The 22,747-nt window shown below is 42.4% G+C and overlaps 1 protein-coding gene across 1 annotated transcript; it reads left to right on the top strand.

Moving 5' to 3' along the window:
• Nucleotides 1-6,643: 6,643 nt before the first annotated feature.
• LOC123994979 (zinc finger protein 664-like) lies at nt 6,644-12,749 on the top strand. The gene is made up of 2 exons (XM_046298151.1): nt 6,644-7,261; nt 11,528-12,749. The coding sequence occupies exons 1-2, from the start codon at nt 6,913-6,915 to the stop codon at nt 12,409-12,411; spliced, it is 1,233 nt and encodes a 410-aa protein (XP_046154107.1). The 5' UTR covers nt 6,644-6,912; the 3' UTR covers nt 12,412-12,749.
• The last annotated feature ends 9,998 nt before the right edge of the window (nt 12,750-22,747 follow it).

Genomic DNA, 22,747 nt, shown 5'->3' with positions numbered 1-22,747 from the left:
ATCCTCCTCTCCACCCTCTCCGAGTTGGGCATCTCCGGCGCGGCCCACGCTTGGATTGCGTCCTACCTGACAGGTCGCTCCTACCAGGTGGCGTGGCAAGAATCTGTCTCCTCACCACGCGCTCTCACCACTGGTGTCCCCCAGGGCTCTGTTCTAGGCCCTCTCCTATTCTCGCTATACACCAAGTCACTTGGCTCTGTCATAACCTCACATGGTCTCTCCTATCATTGCTATGCAGACGACACACAATTAATCTTCTCCTTTCCCCCTTCTGATGACCAGGTGGCGAATCGCATCTCTGCATGTCTGGCAGACATATCAGTGTGGATGACGGATCACCACCTCAAGCTGAACCTCGGCAAGACGGAGCTGCTCTTCCTCCCGGGAAGGACTGCCCGTTCCATGATCTCGCCATCACGGTTGACAACTCCATTGTGTCCTCCTCCCAGAGCGCTAAGAACCTTGGCGTGATCCTGGACAACACCCTGTCGTTCTCAACTAACATCAAGGCGGTGGCCCGTTCCTGTAGGTTCATGCTCTACAACATCCGCAGAGTACAACCCTGCCTCACACAGGAAGCGGCACAGGTCCTAATCCAGGCACTTGTCATCTCCCGTCTGGATTACTGCAACTCGCTGTTGGCTGGGCTCCCTGCCTGTGCCATTAAACCCCTACAACTCATCCAGAACGCCGCAGCCCGTCTGGTGTTCAACCTTCCCAAGTTCTCTCACGTCACCCCGCTCCTCCGCTCTCTCCACTGGCTTCCAGTTGAAGCTCGCATCCGCTACAAGACCATGGTGCTTGCCTACGGAGCTGTGAGGGGAACGGCACCTCAGTACCTCCAGGCTCTGATCAGGCCCTACACCCAAACAAGGGCACTGCGTTCATCCACCTCTGGCCTGCTCGCCTCCCTACCACTGAGGAAGTACAGTTCCCGCTCAGCCCAGTCAAAACTGTTCGCTGCTCTGGCCCCCCCAATGGTGGAACAAACTCCCTCACGACGCCAGGACAGCGGAGTCAATCACCACCTTCCGGAGACACCTGAAACCCCACCTCTTTAAGGAATACCTAGGATAGGATAAGTAATCCTTCTCACCCCCCCCCCTTAAAAGATTTAGATGCACTATTGTAAAGTGGCTGTTCCACTGGATATCATAAGGTGAATGCACCAATTTGTAAGTCGCTCTGGATAAGAGCGTCTGCTAAATGACTTAAATGTAAATGTAAATGTAATGCAGGGAGTGGTAGTGTACATCGATGACATCTTGATCTATTCTGCCACACGTGTCTCTGGTGCGTAAGGTACTTGGGCGACTGCTGGGGCATGACCCATATTGCAAGTACAGAAATGTGTGTTCTTCAAACAGGTCGTTTCCTGCCTGGGTTATCGTATTTCCACCTCCGGGGTGGTGATGGAGTGTGACCGCGTTACAGCCGTGTGTAATTGGCCGACTCCGACCACGGTCAAAGAGGTGCAGGGGTTTTTAGGGTTTGCCAATTACTACCAGAGGTTTATCCGGGGTTTTGTCAGGTGGCTGCTCCCATTACCTCACTGCTGAAGGGAGGACTGGTGCGCTTGCGTTGGTCAGCAGAGGTGGGCAGAGCTTTCAGTCGTCTGAAAGAGCTGTTCACCAATGCGCCCGTGTTGGCGCATCCGGACCCCTCTTTAGCGTTCATAGTGGAGGTGGACGCGTCCGAGGTGGGGGTCGGGGCAGTGCTGTCCCAGCGCTCGGGCGTGCCACCCAAGCTCCGCCCTTGTGCCTTCTTTTCGAGGAAGCTCGGTCCGGTGGAGAGGAACTATGACGTGGTGGACCGGGAGTTGTTAGCTGTAGTCAAGGCTCTGAAGGTGTGGAGACATTGGCTTGAGGGGGCGAAACACCCTTTTCTCATCTGGACTGACCATTGTACCGGTAATCTCGAGTATATCCGGGCAGCGAGGAGACTAAATCCGCGTCAAGCTAGATGGGCCATGTTTTTTACCCGGTTTTGGTTCACCATCTCGTACCGGCAAGGCTCCCAAAACACCAAAGCCGACGCGTTGTCCCACCTCTATGATACCGAGGAGCGGTCCGCTGAGCCAACTCCCATCATTCCACCTTCATGTCTCGTGGCACCGGTAGTATGGGAGGTGGACACGCGGAGATAGAGAGGGCCGGCCCCCCCTAACTGTCCAGCGGGGGCTCAATTAGTCCCGAGTGGTGTCCGGGATAAGATAATCAGTTGGGCTCATACTCTACCCTCCTCGGGTCATCCTGGCATCGAGAGGGCAGTACTGAGTCTTAGAGGGAGATACTAGTGGCCCACGTTGGCTAAGGACGTGAGATTTTATGTCTCCTATTTTATGTTTTCTAAGTCCTGCCGTCTCATCCCGTTGCTCGGTCTCCCTACGGCCCTGCAGACTGCGGAGGCCTTGTTTATGCATGTTTTCCGGCACTATGGGGTGCCTGAGGACATCGTTTCTGATCGGGGACCACAATTCACATCCAGAGTTTGGAGGGCGTTTGTGGAGAGACTGGGGGTCTGGGTCAGCTTGACCTCGGGTTTTCACCACGAGAGTAATGGGCAGGTGGAGCGCGTAAACCAGGATGTGGGCAGGTTTCTGCAGTCATATTGCCGGGACCGGCCTGGTGAATGGGCGAGGTATGTTCCTTGGGCTGAGCTCGCTCAGAACTCCCTCCGCCACTCCTCAACGAACATGTCCCCTTTTGAGTGTGTGTTGGGTTACCAGCCGGTCCTGGCCCCATGGCTTCAGAGCCAGACCGAGGCTCCTGCAGTAGAGGAATGGGTACAGCGCTCCAAGGACACCTGGAAAGCTGTCCAGGAGTCGCTAAGACTAGCAGGAGAAAGGCAGAAGAGGAGCGCTGACCAGCACTGCAGTGAGGCCCCCATGTTCGCACTGGGGGACCGGGTCTGGCTCTCGACCCTCCACCTGCCCCTCCACCTGCCCTGCCGGAAGCTGGGGCCGCAGTGTGTGGGGCCATTTAAAGTCCTGAGGAGAATAAACGAGGTGTGTTACAGGTTACACATTCCAAGGTTTCAGGATTGTCCCATCGTGTCATGTGTCTCTCCTGGTCCCCTGCAGGAAGGTGAGGTGCCTGAGGTCCCTCCGCCCCTTCTGGACATCGATGGGTCCCCGGCGTACACAGTACGTGGCATTCTGGACTCGAGACGCCGGGTGAGGGGCCTACAGTACCTCGTGAACTGGGAGGGGTACGGACCGGAGGATAGATGCTGGGTTCCGGTGGTGGACATTTTGGACCCTTCTCTGCTGAGAGACTTCCACCGCCTCCACCCGGATCGCCCGGCGCATCACCCTCCGGGTCGTCCTCGAGGCCGGTGGCGGCGCGCTGCAGGAGCCGCGCGTCAGGTGGGGGGTACTGTCACGACTTCCGCCGAAGTTGGCTCCCATGCTTGTTCGGGCTGTGCTCGGCGGTCGTCGTCACCGTCCTACTAGCCGCCACCGATCCCTTTCTCGTTTGTCTGTTTGTTTTGTCTTATTAGTTTCACCTGTGTTCTATTGTATGGCTTAATGAGCTTCCCTATGTTACATACGTGTACCCGCCTTTGTTTTGTGCGGGATTGTCTTTTTGTTACGTGTTTGTTACGTGTTACGGACTTGGCACCCTGTGTTTTGGGTAGTCACTTTGTTGTCCACGCCCTGTGTTGTTGAGCTTGTCATTTTTGTGTGCCGTATTAAAGAGCACTTTTCCCAAGTGGAAGTCTCTGCGCCTGATTCCTTCACCCACCTAGTCTTGCGTGACATATAGTGTTTTATGACAAACTGTTTTTTACAAATCCATCAAGACACAAACTTAGACTTTACTGTGAAATGCTTTACTTACAAGAACTTAACCAACCGTGCAGTTCAAGAAGAAGAAAACGTTTACAAAGTAGACACAAATAAAAAGTAATAATAAAAAGTAACACAATGCGGAAAAACAATAACGAGGCTATATACAGGGGGCACCGGTACCGAGTCAGTGTGGAGACTATATACAGGGGGCACCGGTACTGAGTCAGTGTGGAGGCTATATACAGGGGGCACCGGTACCGAGTTAATGAGGAAGCTATATACAGGGGGCACTGGTACCGAATCAGTGTGGAGGTTATATACAGGGGGCACTGGTACTGTCACAAGAATCTTCAATCCCAATGATGATAACTAAACAATTATTTAAGCTTTGACCAATCCCCGAGCTTTGTAAGAACCTGGGTTTAATATTAATTAGGCAAAGACTCAGATTCTGCAAAAGGTCCGTAGGTTTATTCAGAGAACGTTCTGAATAAGTTAAATATGCAAAGACATGTCATTTTATAACTCCCACCCCCACCTACATGCACATACATCCCACCTACTGTTTGTGTGTGTGTGTGTGTGTATCTTTCCCCAACGTCCACATTCCTCGTTTATCACTACCAAGCTGGCAGTTCCATGCCGTTTCCTCCCTCCCTAGATTAGAGGGACCTTGACAAGGTCTCTTTCCTGTCGTAGGTTTTTCAAAGTTCCAACCAGGTCAGGTCATGCATAGTTTAATTGTCCTCTGTATTTTCTTAGTCACACACACACATTTCTCTCCCTTACTTGTCTCGACCAAACCTTATTGGACTTAAGTTTATCACTCTAATTATTCATTATACATGTTACATAATCTAATAATTACTAATAGTTACATTTGTCTAATTATTCATGGAACATAATTTAATAATTACATTTCAGGGTGGAATTCTTTAGTCATTACCTTAAACATAAATCCCCTTATCAATTGGACTGCTGAGGACTGGGGTAAAGACATTTTCTCTGATGAATCCCCTTTCCGATTGTTTGGGGCATCCAGAAAAAGCTTGTCTGGAGAAGACAAGGTGAGCACTACCATCAGTCCTGTGTCATGACAACAGTAAAGCATCCTGAGACCATTCATGTGTGGGGTTGCTTCTCAGCCAAGGGAGTGGGCCCACTCACAATTTTTCCTAAGAGCACAGCCATGAATAAAGAATGGTACCAACACATCCTCCTAGAGCAACTTCTCCCAACCATCCAGGAATAGTTTGGTGACGAACAATGCCTTTTCCGGCATGATGGAGCACCTTGCCATAAAGCAAAAGTGATAACTAAGTGGCTCAGGGAACAAAACATCGATGTTTTGGGCCCATGGCCAGGAAACTCCCCAGACCTTAATCCCATTGAGTACTTGTGGTCAATCCTCAAGAGGCGGGTGAACAAACAAAAGCCCACAGATTCTGACAAAATCCAAGCATTGATTATGTAAGAATGGGCTGCCATCAGTCAGGTTGTGGCCCAGAAGTTAATTGACAGCATGCGTGGGCGGATTGCAGAAGTCTTGAAAAAGAAGGGTCAACACTGCAAATATTGACTCTTTGCATCAACTTCATGTAATTGTCAATAAAATCCTTTGACGCTTATGAAATGGTGGTAATTATACTTCAGTATTCCATAGTAACATCTGACAAAAATATCTAAAGACACTGAAGCAGAAAACATTGTGGAAATTAATATTTGTGTCATTCTCAAAACTTTTCGCCACAACTGTATATCTATATGATGTATTGTTACACCATGTCGGAGCAGTATAGACCTAGTCTGTTCATTATTTACATCTATATGATGTATTGTTACACCATGTAGGAGCAGTATAGACCTAGTCTGTTCATTATATACATCTATATGATGTATTGTTACACCATGTCGGAGCAGCATAGACCTAGTCTGTTCATTATTTACATCTATATGATGTATTGTTACACCATGTAGGAGCAGTATAGACCTAGTCTGTTCATTATTTACATCTATATGATGTATTGTTACACCATGTAGGAGCAGTATAGACCTAGTCTGTCCATTATATACATCTACATGATGTATTGTTACGCCAAAAAAAAGGAAATTATATTATTTTGTACGGATACAATTGCTCAGAGAAATAGATTTAGTTTAACATGTAATTCTCAAAAGGTAGGGGTCTGAATTATTGCCACCCTTGTTTTCAATACTCCAGCACCCTCCCCTTGGGAGGATAACTACACTGACATGTTTTATGAGATTAGAGAACACATTGGGTGGGATCTTAGACCGTTCCTCCATACATAATCTCTGGTTTATTTTTTCTGCGCTTGTGGACTGCCCTGTTCATTTCAAACCACAGGTTTTCAATGGGGTTCAAGTCCGAAGACTGAGATGACCAATTTCTTTGTGAATGTTGATGTGTCTTGCTGGAAGATCCACTTATGGCCAAGTTTCAGCCTCCTAGCAGAGAGGTAACCAGGTTTTGGGCTAAAATATCCTGGTAGTGGGTAAAGTTAATTTATCTATTTTATACATACATTTTTAATCATCTTTATCAAGGGTATCAATAACTAGGTGCTTATTTTGATATCTACTTATTTGACTGAATCAGAAATACAGATGTGGAGTAGATGTAGAGTTTGTTTTAAATTATCATAACTAATCAAACAACACTTGTTGCTCGTTGTATCTGTAGATATAATATTAATATTTAATAGAGAGAAAAAAAACGTTTCCCTAAACTGCTTTATAATATTATAATTCAATGAAGAAGAAAGTAAAAATCCCTCCTCAACTGCGTTTACTCCTTCCAGACAGCAGATGGCGATATGTTTCTTTCAGGCGATGTTTCTAGTGTGACGTATAATCTAGTGGACGGAACGCTTCTTCAACAACTGCAGCCACCTCGGTAGCTCGCTAGCCAACAAAGTCGGAACAGTCAAGTTCTTTAGACAATTTCGTGGTTCATTTTCCACAATGATTTAAACATACTCATGTGGAAACAACTAGCTACCCCATTTAATGTAATATTTAAGTTGTAAGTCAACTAGCTGGCTGGTTAAATTAGCACTGGTCTAGTCGCTAATGCTAACTAGCTAACATCCCCGAAAATGAGTTCACTAAGCTACTCTCCTCCTGCTAAAGAAGAGAGGATCTGCTGGACGGAGAAAGAAGTTCTCGTGAAAGAGGAGGAAGAAGAAGAGGCTGTTACAATACAAAAACAAGTAGAGAGTGAGGCTGTTACAGTGAAAGAAGAAGAGAAAGACGCCTTCAGAGTGAAAGAGGAAGGGGCTGTTATTGTGAAAGAAAAGGAGGAAGATGCAGTTTTTGGAATGGAGGATGAAGTGAAAGAAGATGAAGACGTTTTTGGAATGGAGGATGAAGAGGGGGAGATTACTGTCACATTAGAGGAGGACGAAGAAGAGAAGACTGGAGAACTGATTAACACCAGTAAATACAGTGAGTACTATCTTATAAAACAGGGACATTGATCTGATTAACACCAGTAAATACAGTGAGTACTATCTTATCAAACAGGGACACAAACTCTGCAGTTGTTGAACTAATGTGTGATTTTTAAAGGGGCATTCCACACTTGAATATGTTTTTGTACTGTCGGAATTGTTCATGACGTCCTCCAGTGATTTTTAACTTTTCCTGTTGAAAAGTGATCTACAAATACAGTAAAGTATAAACACACTAAAGGGAAACAAATAAATGTTTTGAGCAAAATAGTGTTTTTTTTAGACAACTGCAAACTTGAAGGAGTGAGTGATGTCATAGTAAGGCCTTCAAGGAGTTGGCTTAATGGGAAATTGTGATGTCATCCAATAGGCGACAGATCTTAATGTGAATATTCATTATTCTTTTAAAAATCCTAACTGTTCTGTCAAGTTAGTTGTTGGACATTACTAGAAAGCTATTTTCAAGTCTTGCCATAGACATTCAAGACGATTTATGCCCAAACTGTAACTGGTTTAGGTTATTGTCCTGTTAGTACAGTTTTTTTGTATTCAGATCTCTGAAATACTCTCTAACTACGTAACATTTAGTGTCTCCTTATGTGAAGCTGGGAAAACAGTTTTCATGGGCACAGAAATCCTAAATCATTCAGAGTTTGCCAAATTAAATGCTTCTAACCGAGAGTCACCGTAACTGTATTCACAACACCCAAATGGATACTGTCATCAATGCGGGTCTTCAATAATTAGACATTCTTAATACTGTAGCTACAGTGGGGAGTATGATACACTGCCGATTTTGCAGGTTTTCCTACTTACAAAGCATGTAGAGGTCTGTAATTGTTATTATAGGCACACTTCAGCTGTGAGAGACGGAATCTAAAACAAAAATTCAGAAAATCACATTGTATGATTTTTAAGTAATTCATTGCATTTTATTGCATGACATAAGTATTTGATCACCTACCAACCAGTAGGAATTCTGGCTTTCACAGAACTGTTAGTCTTTCTTTAAGAAGCCCCCCTGTTCTCCACTCATTACCTACATTAACTGCACCTGTTTGAAATCTTGACCTGTATAAAAGACACCTGTCCACACATTCAATCAAACAGACTCCAACCTCTCCACAATGGCCAAGACCAGAGAGCTGTGTAAGGACATCAGGGTTAAAATTGTAGACCTACACAAGGCTGGGATGGGCTACAGGACAATAGGCAAGCAGCTTGGTCAGAAGGCAACAACTGTTGGCGCAATTATTAGAAAATGGAAGAAGTTCAAGATGAAGGTCAATCACCCACGGTCTGAGGCTCCATGCAAGATCTCAACTCGTGGGGCATCAATGATCATGAGGAAGGTGAGGGATCAGCCCGGAACTACACGGCAGGACCTGGTCAATGACCTGAAGAAAGCTGGGACCACAGTCTCAAAGAATACCATTAGTAACACACTACACCGTCATGGATTAAAATACTGCAGCACACGCAACGTCCCCCTGCTCAAGCCAGCGCATGTCCAGGCCCGTCTGAAGTTTGCCAATGACTATCTGGATAATCCAGAGGAGGAATGGGAGAAGGTCATGTGGTCTGATGAGACAAAAATTGAGCTTTTTGGTCTAAACTCCACTCGCCGTGTTTGGAGGAAGAAGAAGGATGAGTACAACCCCAATAACACCATCCAAACCGTGAAGCATGGAGGTGGAAATATCATTCTTTGGGGATGCTTTTCTGCAAAGGGGACAGGACGACTGCACCGTATTGAGGGGAGGATGGATGGGGCCATGTATCGTGAGATCTTGGCCAACAACCTCCTTCCCTCAGTAAGAGCATTGAAGATGGGTCGTGGCTGGGTCTTCCAGCATGACAATGACCCAAAACACACAGCTCGGGCAACTACGAAGTGGCTCCGTAAGATGCATCTCAAGGTCCTAGAGTGGCCTAGCCAGTCTCCAGATTTGATCCCAATAGAGAATCTTTGAAGAGAGCTGAAAGTCCGTATTGCCCAGCGACAGCCCCGAAACCTGAAAGATCTGGAGAAGGTCTGTATGGAGGAGTGGGCCAAAATCCCCGCTGCAGTGTGTGCGAACCTGGTCAAGAACTACAGGAAACGTATAATCTCTGTAATTGCAAACAAAGGTTTCTGTACCAATTATTAAGTTCTGCTTTTCTGATGTATCAAATACTTATGTCATGCAATAAAATGCTAATTAATTACTTAAATCATGCAATGTGATTTTTTCTGGATTTTTGTTTTAGATTCCGTCTCTCACAGTTGAAGTGTACCTATGATGAAAATTACAGACCTGCACAATTGGCAGTGTATCAAATACTTGTTCTCCCCACTGTATTTAGCTAGTCATATGTTCAACTATCATCAGCTGATCCAGGAAATTATTTTCTGAATGCCAGTTGAATGACAAACATCATGACATGGAACAACAACCAAAGTGCTTCTTCATTCATTACTCTGGTAAAGACAGTCATGCCGTGCTCCATGTTGGATCCAACATCCCCAACAAATTGATGTTTATAACGTGTTATTGTCTGCTTGATTTACAGTAGGGTCTCGTTAGTCTGTTTGGACACGGAGATACTTAGCTCATAATGTGTAGAGAACTGTTCCTTGATGGATAGGCTATATTTATTTTATTTTTATTTAACCTTAATTTAACCAGGTAAGCTAGTTGAACAAGTTCTCATTTACAACTGCGACCTGGCCAAGATAAAGGAAAGCAGTGCAACAGAAACAACAACACAGAGTTACACATGGAATTAACAAGTGTACAGTCAATAACACAATAGAAAAGAAAGAAAGTCTATATACAGTGTGTGCAAATGGCATGAGGAGGTATGGCAATAAATAGGCCATAGTAGCAAAGTAATTACAATTTTGCAGATTAACACTGGAGTGATAGATGAGCAGATGATGGTGTGTAAGTAGTGCTACTCGTGTGCAAAAGAGCAGCAAAGTAAATAAAAACAATATGGGGATGAGGTAGGTAGATTGGGTGGGCTATTTACAGATGGACTATGTACAGCTGCAGTGATCAGTTAGCTGCTCAGATAGCAGATGTTTAAAGTTAGTGAGGGAAATGTAAGTCTCCAGGACTATAGAACCACACACATAGCTATTTTCCTTAATTCAGGACATTTAGAATGACAATACATTACAGAGTAGTTTGGTGGGATTATTCACAAAATTATCTGGTGATCAGGTTATGAAATATCATGACAGACATTTTAGTTTCCATGTTTCACCTGAAATATTAAATGATTTATAGTCCTGTTGTTAGGTGAAGTTATGGGTTCTACAGTAGGTCTATGTTGTTGTTAGGTGAAGTTATGGGTTCTACAGTAGGTCTATGTTGCTGTTAGGTGAAGTTACTTAGTGGACAAACCCTTATTGTCAGGCTTTTGGCAAAGCTAGCCAAATTGCATTTTAAGTGTTTAAAAAATAATAAGTATAAAGCAGCTGATTTGCAACAATAACACAAACATTATATTAAGCAGGACATTCAAACGAGCCTTGCAATTATAATCCAAAAGTAATGTGAAATGCACTCATAAGCAACCTGGAAATGGAGGCCTATTTTGCTGTCAGCCAATGAGAACTCCAGTGAGTTTTCCCCCACGGTGGTGAATTAGTGAATAGACACAGAGCTTAATGTGAGCTTACTTGAGTAGCACTCCTGATCTTGCGATAATAGTGAGCTGTAATATTCAGAATACATTGTGGAATCTAAAGTCTTTGCTCAACATTTTTGCTCCATGCAGATATACTACATCCGTAACTAGTGGTTTCCTCATCACCAGATATACTACATCCATAACTAGTGGTTTCCTCATTACTAGATATACTACATCTATAACTAGTGGTTTCCTCATTACCAGATATACTACATCCATAACTAGTGGTTTCCTCATTACCATGGAGAAGTTTCTGCAATCAAATTGTGTGTGCATCGCCCCTGTGCCGCAATTTTACCCAACACAGAAAGGGGCCTGTGTTGGAGACCAAGAGTCATCTGGCACACTGCTTAGGATTTCAAAAACTTTAATAACTTATTTCTGGTCACTACTAATGTGAAAACAAGACTAAATATAACTATTGTTGCTATCTTAACAGTCTTGTCAAATCATTTAACAGTCGTCAATTGTTGTACAACTTCATGGGTACGATCTGGGCATCATCTTTTACCTCAAATAAACAGTGGATTTCTGCTGTGGTGGGACTTTATCCATCTGTCTGACTTTGTCATTCACACAGGAGAGAGACGGGACTATCGTGGATCCTCTGGAGATCCTCAACAATATCATGATGCTGATGAGGCAGAGAGTCTCTCCAGATCAGAACTCCGCAAGAAACACCAGCAGAGATTTATAGGGAAGAAATCTCACTGCTGCTCTGACTGTGGGAAAAGATTCAACTCTTCATCAGACCTTAAAATACATCAACGAATTCACACTGGAGAAAAACCTTATGGCTGTGATCACTGTGGGAAGTGTTTTACTACATCTAGCTATGTAACTATACACCAGAGAACACATACAGGAGAGAAACCATATGTCTGTAGTCAATGTGGGAAGAGTTTTATACGGCTACAAACCCTGAAAGCACACCATAGAATACATACTGGAGAAAAACCTTTTGGCTGTGATCACTGTGAGAAGAGTTTTTCTACATCTAGCTATCAGATTATACACCAGAGAACACACACAGGAGAGAAACCATATAGCTGTAGTCAATGTGGGAAGTGTTTTACACACATCAAAAGCCTGATCGTACACCAGCGGACACACACAGGAGAGAAACCTTATAGCTGTAATCAATGTGGGAAGAGTTTTTCCACATCTAGCTATGTAACTATACACCAGAGAACACACACAGGAGAGAAACCTTATAGCTGTAATCAATGTGGGAAGAGTTTTACTCAGCTAAACAGCCTGATAGTACACCAGCGGACACACACTGGAGAGAAACCTTTTAACTGTGATCAATGTGGGAAGAGTTTTGCTACATCTAGCTGTCTGAGGACACACCAGAGAACACACACAGGAGAGAAATCTCTTAGCTGTAATCAATGTGGGAAGAGATACTCTGATAAAAGATCACTGATTAAACATCAGAAAATACATGGAGTTGTTTCATGATATCAATGAAATGATGTCTCAATGTAGAACCTAAACGTTTGCCCCCTGTTCTATTGATTTCAGCATGATATGGATATTAGCCTCGGGACAAATCCAGGCTCTGAATTGATAAAGTACTATTTATAAGCTTTAACAAAAACTGACTAACAAAAAATTAGTTGTGTTACACTTACCACGTTGGTGACCCACTTTAATTAAAATGCAACACTTCAAAATGTAGCGAGCTGTTTTCTACAAATTGTCCTCTAACCAATGCTGTACACATTATTCTCAGATTCCGTGTGGTTTTTAAGCTCTTAACTCATCGATATCATGTTGAAATAAATTATGACTGATAAGTGTTGCGTTCCTTTGTTTAGTGACCCCTACATTTAAATGCATCACTCCAAAATGTAGCTGACTGTCTTATGCAGGTTGTCCTTTAACCAGTGAGGTGAAAGATTTCTCCTTCCATTTGTTTTTTTTAGTTGTGTTAATTTCAACATCAGGTACAACCTGATTTCCCCCCTAATTGATATCAGTGATTTATTGCTACTTGTCAAAACAACAGTGTTTCTGGTGCTTGTGCAGTTAAAAATAAAAAGGAATATGATTATTGTGGCAGATGTTTGTGTATATAGCACATGTTATGTTTTCAATATATCACAAACTGTTTCTGCATATTGGTTATTGATTTGGACATGTTAAAACTGTGTTTTGTCATTGGGGCTGTCCCACCTAGCAAAATATAATTGAAAAAATGTTGAAAGAAGACCAATCGGTTGAAAGATGTATTTTCTGGTTGTTTTTTCAATGACTTGATATTTCATATTTACAATTTAATAATCATAATTATTTATGCAATCAACTGACCTTTTTTGGGTACAATTATATTGACATTGTTGCCCTACTTTTATAATATCAGGGTTCATTCTCACATGTGCCAACCCAAATGTACTAGAGCATGACATTGGGGACTGGGCCTAGATCCAACAAGATGTCTATCTCGTGAACCCTGAAAAGAGAGAGAGAAGCTCTGCAGTGAGGTGGAAAGTTACTACGGATATTGCAGGAGTTTCCTCTTGAAATCAGACATGTCTGTTGTAAGGACAACTTGGTTGCTGATTGTCTAAAGGGTGGGCAGTCAAAAAGGTTTGTGTTTTGCGTTTAGCCATTGCGTTGCCATGGATCCCAATTGATTTTGACGGCACGTTATTTTGACAGAGTTCTAGAAGCTAGTGAGTTTTAGGAACACGAGTTCTAGGAACACGAGAGTTCTAGAAGCTAGTGAGTTTTTCAAAACTTGTGAGTTTCAGAAAGAAAAAGGAGAAAAAAAAGATTGTAGAAAAAATATATTTAAAATGTGTTTTTGCTTGTTTTTAATTGTTGCCTTCCGTAGACACCATGTTTATATTGGTGAAGCATTGTAGTTGATTATAATGTGAAATGGAAGTTGTTTTCTGTTGGTGGTGAGCAAACATTTCCACAAAAATATAGGATATATTTGTTGTCTTAAGGGGGGAAGGTGTTACAGGCTTTGGTTTTTCCATTTATGTTTTGAGGTTGGACTTTAGCACATAGGAAAGGGGGATACCTAGTCAGTTGTACAACTGAATGCATTCAACTGAAATGTGTCTTCGGTGCATTGATTGGTTTCACCTCGTTAGTCAGTATGTGTTACACCTGTGCTGGCTTGTCCATCTCATTAGTGGGAAGGTGTTTCACCTGAGCTGGTCCAGGTGCTATTTAAGAGTGTCTGGCCCAGTGCTCCAGTTGTCTTGATAGAAGTGGAGAGGCAAAATCTTTAGTTGCGCTACCTTTTTGGTTTGCTTCCTGTCTTTAAGTGTGGTGTGGGTTTTTCTTTTGTATGCCTCTTCTTGGGCAGATTTAGTGGGTGTCTTTTAGGTCCCAGTTGTTGTTACTAGTCAACTTTCAGTGGATACCCCCATAGTGTCTTTCAGAACCCCTCCAAAAAAACCCACCTGTTTAGTTGTGGTTGTTAGTGACTCTTTGTTAGTTCCCTTTTCTGTTTGAGCAACATTTTAGATTTGTTTTATGGGGAACGTAAAAACAATGTAGTAAAACAAGCTTATATTTTGGGTTGGATATTGCATAATTTTTTTGAATCAATGGCATTTCCTTAGAATGTTCATTAATCTTTTAGTTGTTAGTCTTCTGTTTTTTTATCCTCATGTTTGTTGTGTACTAAATATTGTATATTTTCATTGTTTTTCTCCTGTGAAGTCATCGTGTTCCATCCATGTCTGAAATGTGCTGTATAAATAAAGCTTGATTTGAACAAACAAATGAACCCAATGACTGACCAATCAAGACTCTTGCCAAAGCAATGAACAAATATGTGTAAAAGCAACACATTTCTTGGTCCATCTTAATATGAAAAACTATCACTTTTCAAGCCTGCTGAAGGCGTGGTGGAGTGGTAAACACCACCCCCGGCTCTACCAGAGGCTTGAGGTGGTCTCCCACAGCTCTGCTTATGTCATGTTCTGTGGCCTTGCTGTTCCATGTCTTGACTGCCCCTGAAACACATTGTCATATTATATAAATAATTTAGGGCCGGTTTCACATACAAGGCTTAAGCTTAGTCCCAGGCCAAAATGCTTGTTTGAGCTCTCTTAACTCAAAGCAACTTGCACAGACTTACCTTAAAATAGTGGTATATGTTGCCTGTTCTGGACTAAACATAGCCGATTGCAAGTGGGCAGATTAGAGCTACTTTAGGTCTAAATGGAAGTTTAAATGAATCTTTCAAAGAGGCAGGTTTAACTTCTGCTTCGCGCTGTTTGTGAGGGAGCAAGGACTATTTGCAATGTCTAAATGAAGGCCAACATGCACTACAGAGTCCAGCCAGACCAGTACTTGTGGATAGGAGTAATCCATTAAATTACTTTGAGACCACTTTTGTATGCACAAAGAAAATGCATTGGAGATAATATCTCTGCTTGAGCCTAGACTTTCCTCTCTTGTCTCAAAGAGGAAGGCCTTTACCCAATTCTCTCGAAGTTCTGATCACTTTGAGGTTTTTGGCATCTGGAGTCTTTTATTGTGAAACTGGCTATTTGTGTGGTGCCAGTGAAGCAACTGTGTGTTTAATCGTTCACAAAGTCTGCAGGGCCATTTGTGATCTGAGGAGTCTTTACATCAAGTTTCCTGATGCTGCTGGCCAAGCCAACTATAAGTGCAATTCTATGAATATGGGCAGTTCCCTGGAGTGATTGGCTGGTTAGATGGATGTCATGTTCCCATCAAGTGTCCATCAACTCCTGATGCTGAGGAACACCGTAACCATAACAGCTGGTTTTCCATCAACTCCTGATGCTGAGGAGTACTGCAACCATAACAACTGGTTTTCCGTCAACTGATGCTGAGGAGTAACGTAACCATAACAACTGGTTTACCATCAACTCCTGATGCCGAGGAGTACCGCAAACATAACAACTGGTTTGTTGGCACAACTGCCATATTTCATCTCCATCCCAAAGCCCTTGCTTGGAAGTATCCCCCTATCCACATCGATGGAACAGTAGTGGAGAGGGTAGCTAGTTTTAAGTTCCTCGGCATACACATCACAGACAAACTGAATTGGTCCACTCACACTGACAGCGTCGTGAAGAAGGCGCAGCAGCGCCTATTCAACCTCAGGAGGCTGAAGAAATTCGGCTTGTCACCAAAAGCACTCACAAACTTCTACAGATGCACAATCGAGAGCATCCTGGCGGGCTGTATCACCGCCTGGTACGGCAACTGCTCCGCCCTCAACCGTAAGGCTCTCCAGAGGGTAGTGAGGACTGCACAACGCATCACCGGGGGCAAACTACCTGCCCTCCAGGACACCTACACCACCCGTTGTTACAGGAAGGCCATAAAGATCATCAAGGACATCAACCACCCGAACCACTGCCTGTTCACCCCGCTATCATCCAGAAGGCGAGGTCAGTACAGGTGCATCAAAGCTGGGACCGAGAGACTGAAAAACAGCTTCTATCTCAAGGCCATCAGACTGTTAAACAGCCACCACTAACACTGAGTGGCTGCTGCCAACACACTGTCATTGACACTGACCCAACTCCAGCCATTTTAATAATGGGAATTGATGGGAAATGATGTAAATATATCACTAGCCACTTTAAACAATGCTACCTTATATAATGTTACTTACCCTACATTATTAATCTCATATGCATATGTATATACTGTACTCTACATCATCGACTGCATCCTTATGTAACACATGTATCACTAGCCACTTTAACTATGCCACTTTGTTTACTTTGTCTACACACTCATCTCATATGTATATACTGTACTCAATACCATCTACTGTATGCTGCTCTGTACCATCACTCATTCATATATCCTTATGTACATGTTCCTTATCCCCTTACACTGTGTATAAGACAGTAGTTTTGGAATTGTTAGTTAGATTACTTGTTGGTTATCACTGCATTGTCGGAACTAGAAGCACAAGCATTTCGCTACACTCGCATTAACATCTGCTAACCATGTGTATGTGACAAATAAAATTTGATTTGATTTGATTTACTTGGCCAGACTGCCCAGAGCCTTGCCCTCATCCAGGCCACGGTGGCAAGACATGGTAGTGATGACACCATAGCTCTTGCTAGCATACTTAGGGTCCAACATGCTGCGGCGTGTCTGGGCTTCAGACAGAATCTTGAATTGCTTTATGTGTATCCCACAAAAAAGGTTCTAAGCTAACTTTTTAAATGAATGTAATCAAAATTCCCGAGCTTAATTTCCCATGGAAAATTTCCGAAAACATTCTGGCAATTTACCGGAACGTTTCTCACCCTTTGCAACCCTAGTTCTAACCGAGAGTCACCTTAACTTTATTGACAACACCCAAATTGATACTGTCATTAACACGGTTCTTCAATAATTACACATTATTCTTGATACTTTAGCTGTTTAGTTAGTCACATGTTCAACTATCATCAGCTGATCCAGGAAATCATTTTCTGAGTGACAGTCAAATGACAAATATCATGACATGCAACAACAACCAAAGTGCTTCTTCATTCATTACTCTGGTAAAGACAGTTAGGCCGTGCTCCACGTTGGACCCAACATCCCTTACAAATTGATGTTTATAATGTGTTATTGTCTGCTTGATTTACTGTCGGGTCTCGTTAGTCTGATTGGACACAGAGATACTTAGCTCATAGAGTGTAGCGAACTGTTCCTTGATGGATAGGCTATTGTACAACACACAGAGCTATTTTCCTTTATTCAGGACATTTAGAATGACAACATATTACAGAGTAGACTAGTGGGATTATTCACAAAATTATCTTGTGATCAGGTTATGAAATGTCATGACAAAGACATTTTGGTTTCCATGTTGCACCTGCAATATTAAATTATTTATAGTCCTAGGTCCTATGTTTATAGTCCTATGTTATTGTTAGGTGAAGTTATGGGTCCTACAGTAGGTCTATGTTATTGTTAGGTGAAGTTATGGCTCCTACAGTAGGTCTGTAGTTAAGTGAAATTATGGGTCCTACAGTAGGTCTATGTTGTTGTTAGGTGAAATTATGGGTCAATTTAGCATAGACAAAGTGTACAAATACTCATTGGCTCATTGTAATCAATCAAATGTATTTTAAAAGACATTTTACATCAGCTGATGTCACGAAGTGCTCTATACAGAAATCCAGCCTAAAAACTCCCTATAAAGTTAGGAACCTAGGAAGAAACCTAGAGAGGAACCAGGCTTTGAGGGGTGGCCAGTCCTATTCTTGCTTTGCCAGGTTGAGATTATAACAGTACATGGCCAAGATGTTCAAAAGTTCATAGATGACCAGCAGGGTCAAATAATAATAATATGACAGTGGTTGTAGAGGGTGCAACAGGTCAGCACCTCATTAGTAAATGTCAGTTGGCTTTTCATAGCCGAGCATTCAGAGTTAGAGACAGCAGGTGCGATAGAGAGAGAGTTGAAAACAGCAGATCTGTGACAAGGTAGCACGTCCGATGAACATGTCAGGGTTCCATAGCCGGAGGTAAAACAGTTGAAACTGGAGCAGCAGCACAACCAGGTGGACTGGGGACAGCAAGGAGTCATCAGGACAGGTAGGTCTATGTTGTTGTTAGATGAAGTTATGTGTCATACAGTAGGTCTATGTTATTGTTAGGTAAAGTTATGGGTCCTACAGTAGGTCTATGTTATTGTTAGGGGAAGTTGTGGTTCCTACTATAAGTCTGTAGTTAGGTGAAGTTATGGGTCCTACAGTAAGTAGTTGTTGTTACGTGAAGTTATGTGTCAATTTGGCATACACAAAGTGTACAAACACTCATTGTAAGGCTGATGGAAAAGATAGCCAAAGAGCATTTTACTTGTTGAAGTATAAAGCAGTTGATTTGTGACAATAACACAAACATTATATTAAGCAGGAGATTCAAACGAGCCTTACAATTATAATTATTATAATAATAATAGTTGTAATATTCAGAACACATTGTGTGAAAACCAAAACCTTCGTCCAAAACTAGTGGTTTCCGTATTAGTGTTGTCGAGGTAGGTTCCTTGTCCCTCTTTGGCTTATTGGTGAAATCAGCAGTCAGACAATATCTTCTTTAAGTAAACCAATCAAACCTTTATTTAATGCAATTGCAGACAGAAGTTGACAACAGGAACATGCCGTATGTTTCCCAGTAAGTTCTGTACACCACCTGAGGGCACAGCTGATTTTATACATGTGATCACTCCCTGGTGGTCTGATCACCTACTTCAATGTATGTGTGTATCAATAAACTGAGGTTACCTTATAAGACAACCTAGTACAGTAGCTTCTCTGAATTTCTTAGGATTGTCCACTGTCACACAAGATCAAAATGTCAAAACCAGACAGTGGCTACTTCTCTTCATCTAGTTTCGGTCTGACTCAGACCCAGCCTGCAGGCACACTCTCACAACAGCCAGGGCTTAACCACAAAGACTAATATAGATGCTTGTGCAACGTATAGTGGCAGTTTTTAGACACATAGCAATAGTATCTTATGATAAGGCCTGCAGCAAAACATATGGATCTTAAAGTCCCCTTAATTAATAATGGGGAGGGTCTTTGGCACCCACCCCTACATTCCCCCTCTGTGACTAATAAGTCTCACAGGTTCAATCATTATATTCTCCTCTGAAAACAAACAAACAGAGTTGGCAAAACCCCAGGATCCATTTGATCCCAGGGATGGCCTGCTAAAGGGAGAAACAACTCCTGAGGTTCCTGGAATGGTGGTGGGGTGAGAGAGAGAGTAACACAATTATCAGGATCAATAACACCTAGTACGTTACAGTGTCCTCCTTCCTTCACCAAAAGATAATCTAAAGCCAACTCTTAGTGGCCGACGACAGCTTTCAGATTTTGGACATCTAATGAGAGTTGGCTAAATCCTCGGATTGTTAAATTCATATGGGCCTGTAAAGAATAGGTTAAATTATTCACCCACTTTCCCAGGACAGCCACACCCCAGGAGGGTATGTTCATTGGTAATCTTGTTAATATCTCATAAGGTGTACACCCAATACCTTTGTTAAGGCTGTTGCGCATTTTCATGAGGACAAGGGGCAAGCATTCCACCCAGCTCATTTTTGTGGAATGGCAGGCTTATGCCCCCCCCTTTGATAATTTAATTAACCCTCTAACCCTGTAATCTCATTACTCCACGGGTGATAGATGGACAAAACTTCTGGTCAACACCCATCATGTTGGCCACATGGGCAACCATATTTCCTATGAGATGGTTCCCATTGTCTGCAGACAAACCTCAGGCACTCCGAACTAGAGGTCGACCGATTATGATTTTTCAACACCGATACAATTATTGGAGGACCAACAAAAGCCGATATCGATTAATCTGCCGATTTATTTGTAATAATGACAATTACAACAATACTGAATGAACACTTATTTTAACATAATATAATACATCAATAAAATCAATTTAGCCTCAAATAAATAATGAAACATGTTTAATTTGGTTTAAATAATGCAAAGACACAGTGTTGGAGAAGAAAGTGCAATATGTGCCATGTGAAAAAGCTCATGTTTATGTTCCTTGCTTAGAACATGAGAACATATGAAAGCTGGTGGTTTCTTTTAACATGAGTCTTCAATATTACCAGGTAAGAAGTTTTAGGTTGTAGTTAGTAGGACTATTTCTCTCTATACCATTTCCTATACCTTTAACTATTGAATGTTCTTATAGGCACTTTAGTATTGCCAGTGTAACAGTATAGCTTCCGTCCCTCTCCTCGCCCCTACCTGGGCTCAAACCAGGAACACACCGACAACAGCCACCCTCGAAGGATCATTACCCATCGCTCCACAAAAGCCGCTACCCTTGCAGAGCAAGTTCTCAGTTTGAGTGATGTCACCGATTTAAACACTATTAGTGTGCACCCCACTAACTAGATAGCGATTTCACATCGGTTACACCAGCCTAATCTCGGGAGTTGATAGGCTTGAAGTCATAAACAGCTCAATGCTTAAAGCACAGCGAAGAGCTCCTGGCAAACGCACGAAAGTGCTATTTGAATGAATGCTTACGACCCTGCTGCTGCCAACCACCGCTCAGTCAAATATTAAATCATAGACTTAATTATAACATAATAACACACAGAAAGGGTCATTAAATTAGGTCATTAAATATTAAATATGGTCGAATCCAGAAACTATCATTTCGAAAACAAAATGTTTATTCTTTCAGTGAAATACGGAACCATTCCGTATTTTATCTAACGGGTGGCATCCCTAAGTATAAATATTGCTGTTACATTGTACAACCTTCAATGTTATGTCATAATTATGTACAATTCTGGAAAATTAATTACGGTCTTTGTTAGGAATAAATGGTCTTCACACATTTCTCAACGAGCCAGGCTGCCTAAACTGCTGCATATACCCTGACTGCTTGCACGGAACGCAAGAGAAGTGACACAATTTCCCTAGTTATAAGAAATTCATGTTAGCAGGCAATATTAACTAAATATGCAGGTTTAAAAATATATACTTGTGTATTGATTTTAAAGAAAGGCATTGATGTTTAGGGTTAGGTACATTGGTTCCACGACAGTGCTTTTTTCACGAATGCGCTTGTTAAATCATCACCCGTTTGGCCAAGTAGGCTGTGATTCGATGAGAAATTAACAGGCACCGCATCGATTATATGCACCGCAGGACTCGCTAGATAAACTAGTAATATCATCAACCATGTTTAGTTAACTAGTGATTATGTTAAGATTGATTGTTTTTTATAAGATAAGTTTAATGCTAGCTAGCACCTTACCTTGGCTTCTTGCTGCACCTGCATAACAGGTAGTCAGCCTGCCACGCAGTCTCCTCATGGTGGTTAGAGCGTTGGACTAGTACCGGAAGGTTGCAAGATTGAATCCCCGAGCTGACAAGGTAAACATCTGTCGTTCTGCCCCTGAACAAGGCAGTTAACCCACCATTCCTAGGCCATCATTGAAAGAATGTGTTGTTAACTGACTTGCCTAGTTAAATAAAGGTTTAAAAACAAATCTGCCACAATCGGTGTCCAAAAATGCAGATTACCGATTGTTATGAAAACTTGAAATCACTCCGATTAATCGGTCGACCTCTACTCCGAACCCGAGTATAATTTCCCTAACTAGCCATTTTGCAACTGTACACACAACGCAGTTGGTAGTGGGATGGTTCCACCCACCTGGTGAACCTGTCAATTATCACCAGGCAGTATCTCTTTCTTTCTTTTCGCTCTACCATGTCTACGGAGTGTAGAATGACCCACACCAGACCTGGGTAGTAAAACACAGAATGTGGAATGATCTCCAACACCAGACCTGGGTAGTAGAACACGGAGTGTTCTATACATCAAATCACATTTTATTTGTCACATACACTTGTTTAGCAGATGTTATTGCGGGTGTAGCGAAATTTTTGTGTTTTTAGCTCCAACAGTCCAGTAATATCTAACAAGTAATATCTAACAATACACACAATCTAAAGGAAGGGAATTAAGAATATATAAATAGTTGGACCAGTGATGTCAGAGCGGCATAGACTAAGATACAGTAGAATAGTATAGAATACAGTATATACATATGAGATGAGTAATGCACAGACTAAGATACAGTTGATTAGGATAGAATACAGTATATACAGTGCCTTGCGAAAGTATTCGGCCCCCTTGAACTTTGCGACCTTTTGCCACATTTCAGGCTTCAAACATAAAGATATAAAACGGTATTTTTCTGTGAAGAATCAACAACAAGTGAGACACAATCATGAAGTGGAACGACATTTATTGGATATTTCAAACTTTTTTAACAAAT

This window comes from Oncorhynchus gorbuscha, linkage group LG14 (genome assembly GCF_021184085.1).
Source record: "Oncorhynchus gorbuscha isolate QuinsamMale2020 ecotype Even-year linkage group LG14, OgorEven_v1.0, whole genome shotgun sequence".
NCBI lineage: Eukaryota > Metazoa > Chordata > Actinopteri > Salmoniformes > Salmonidae > Oncorhynchus > Oncorhynchus gorbuscha.
This window is presented reverse-complemented; position numbering and strand designations above follow the sequence as displayed.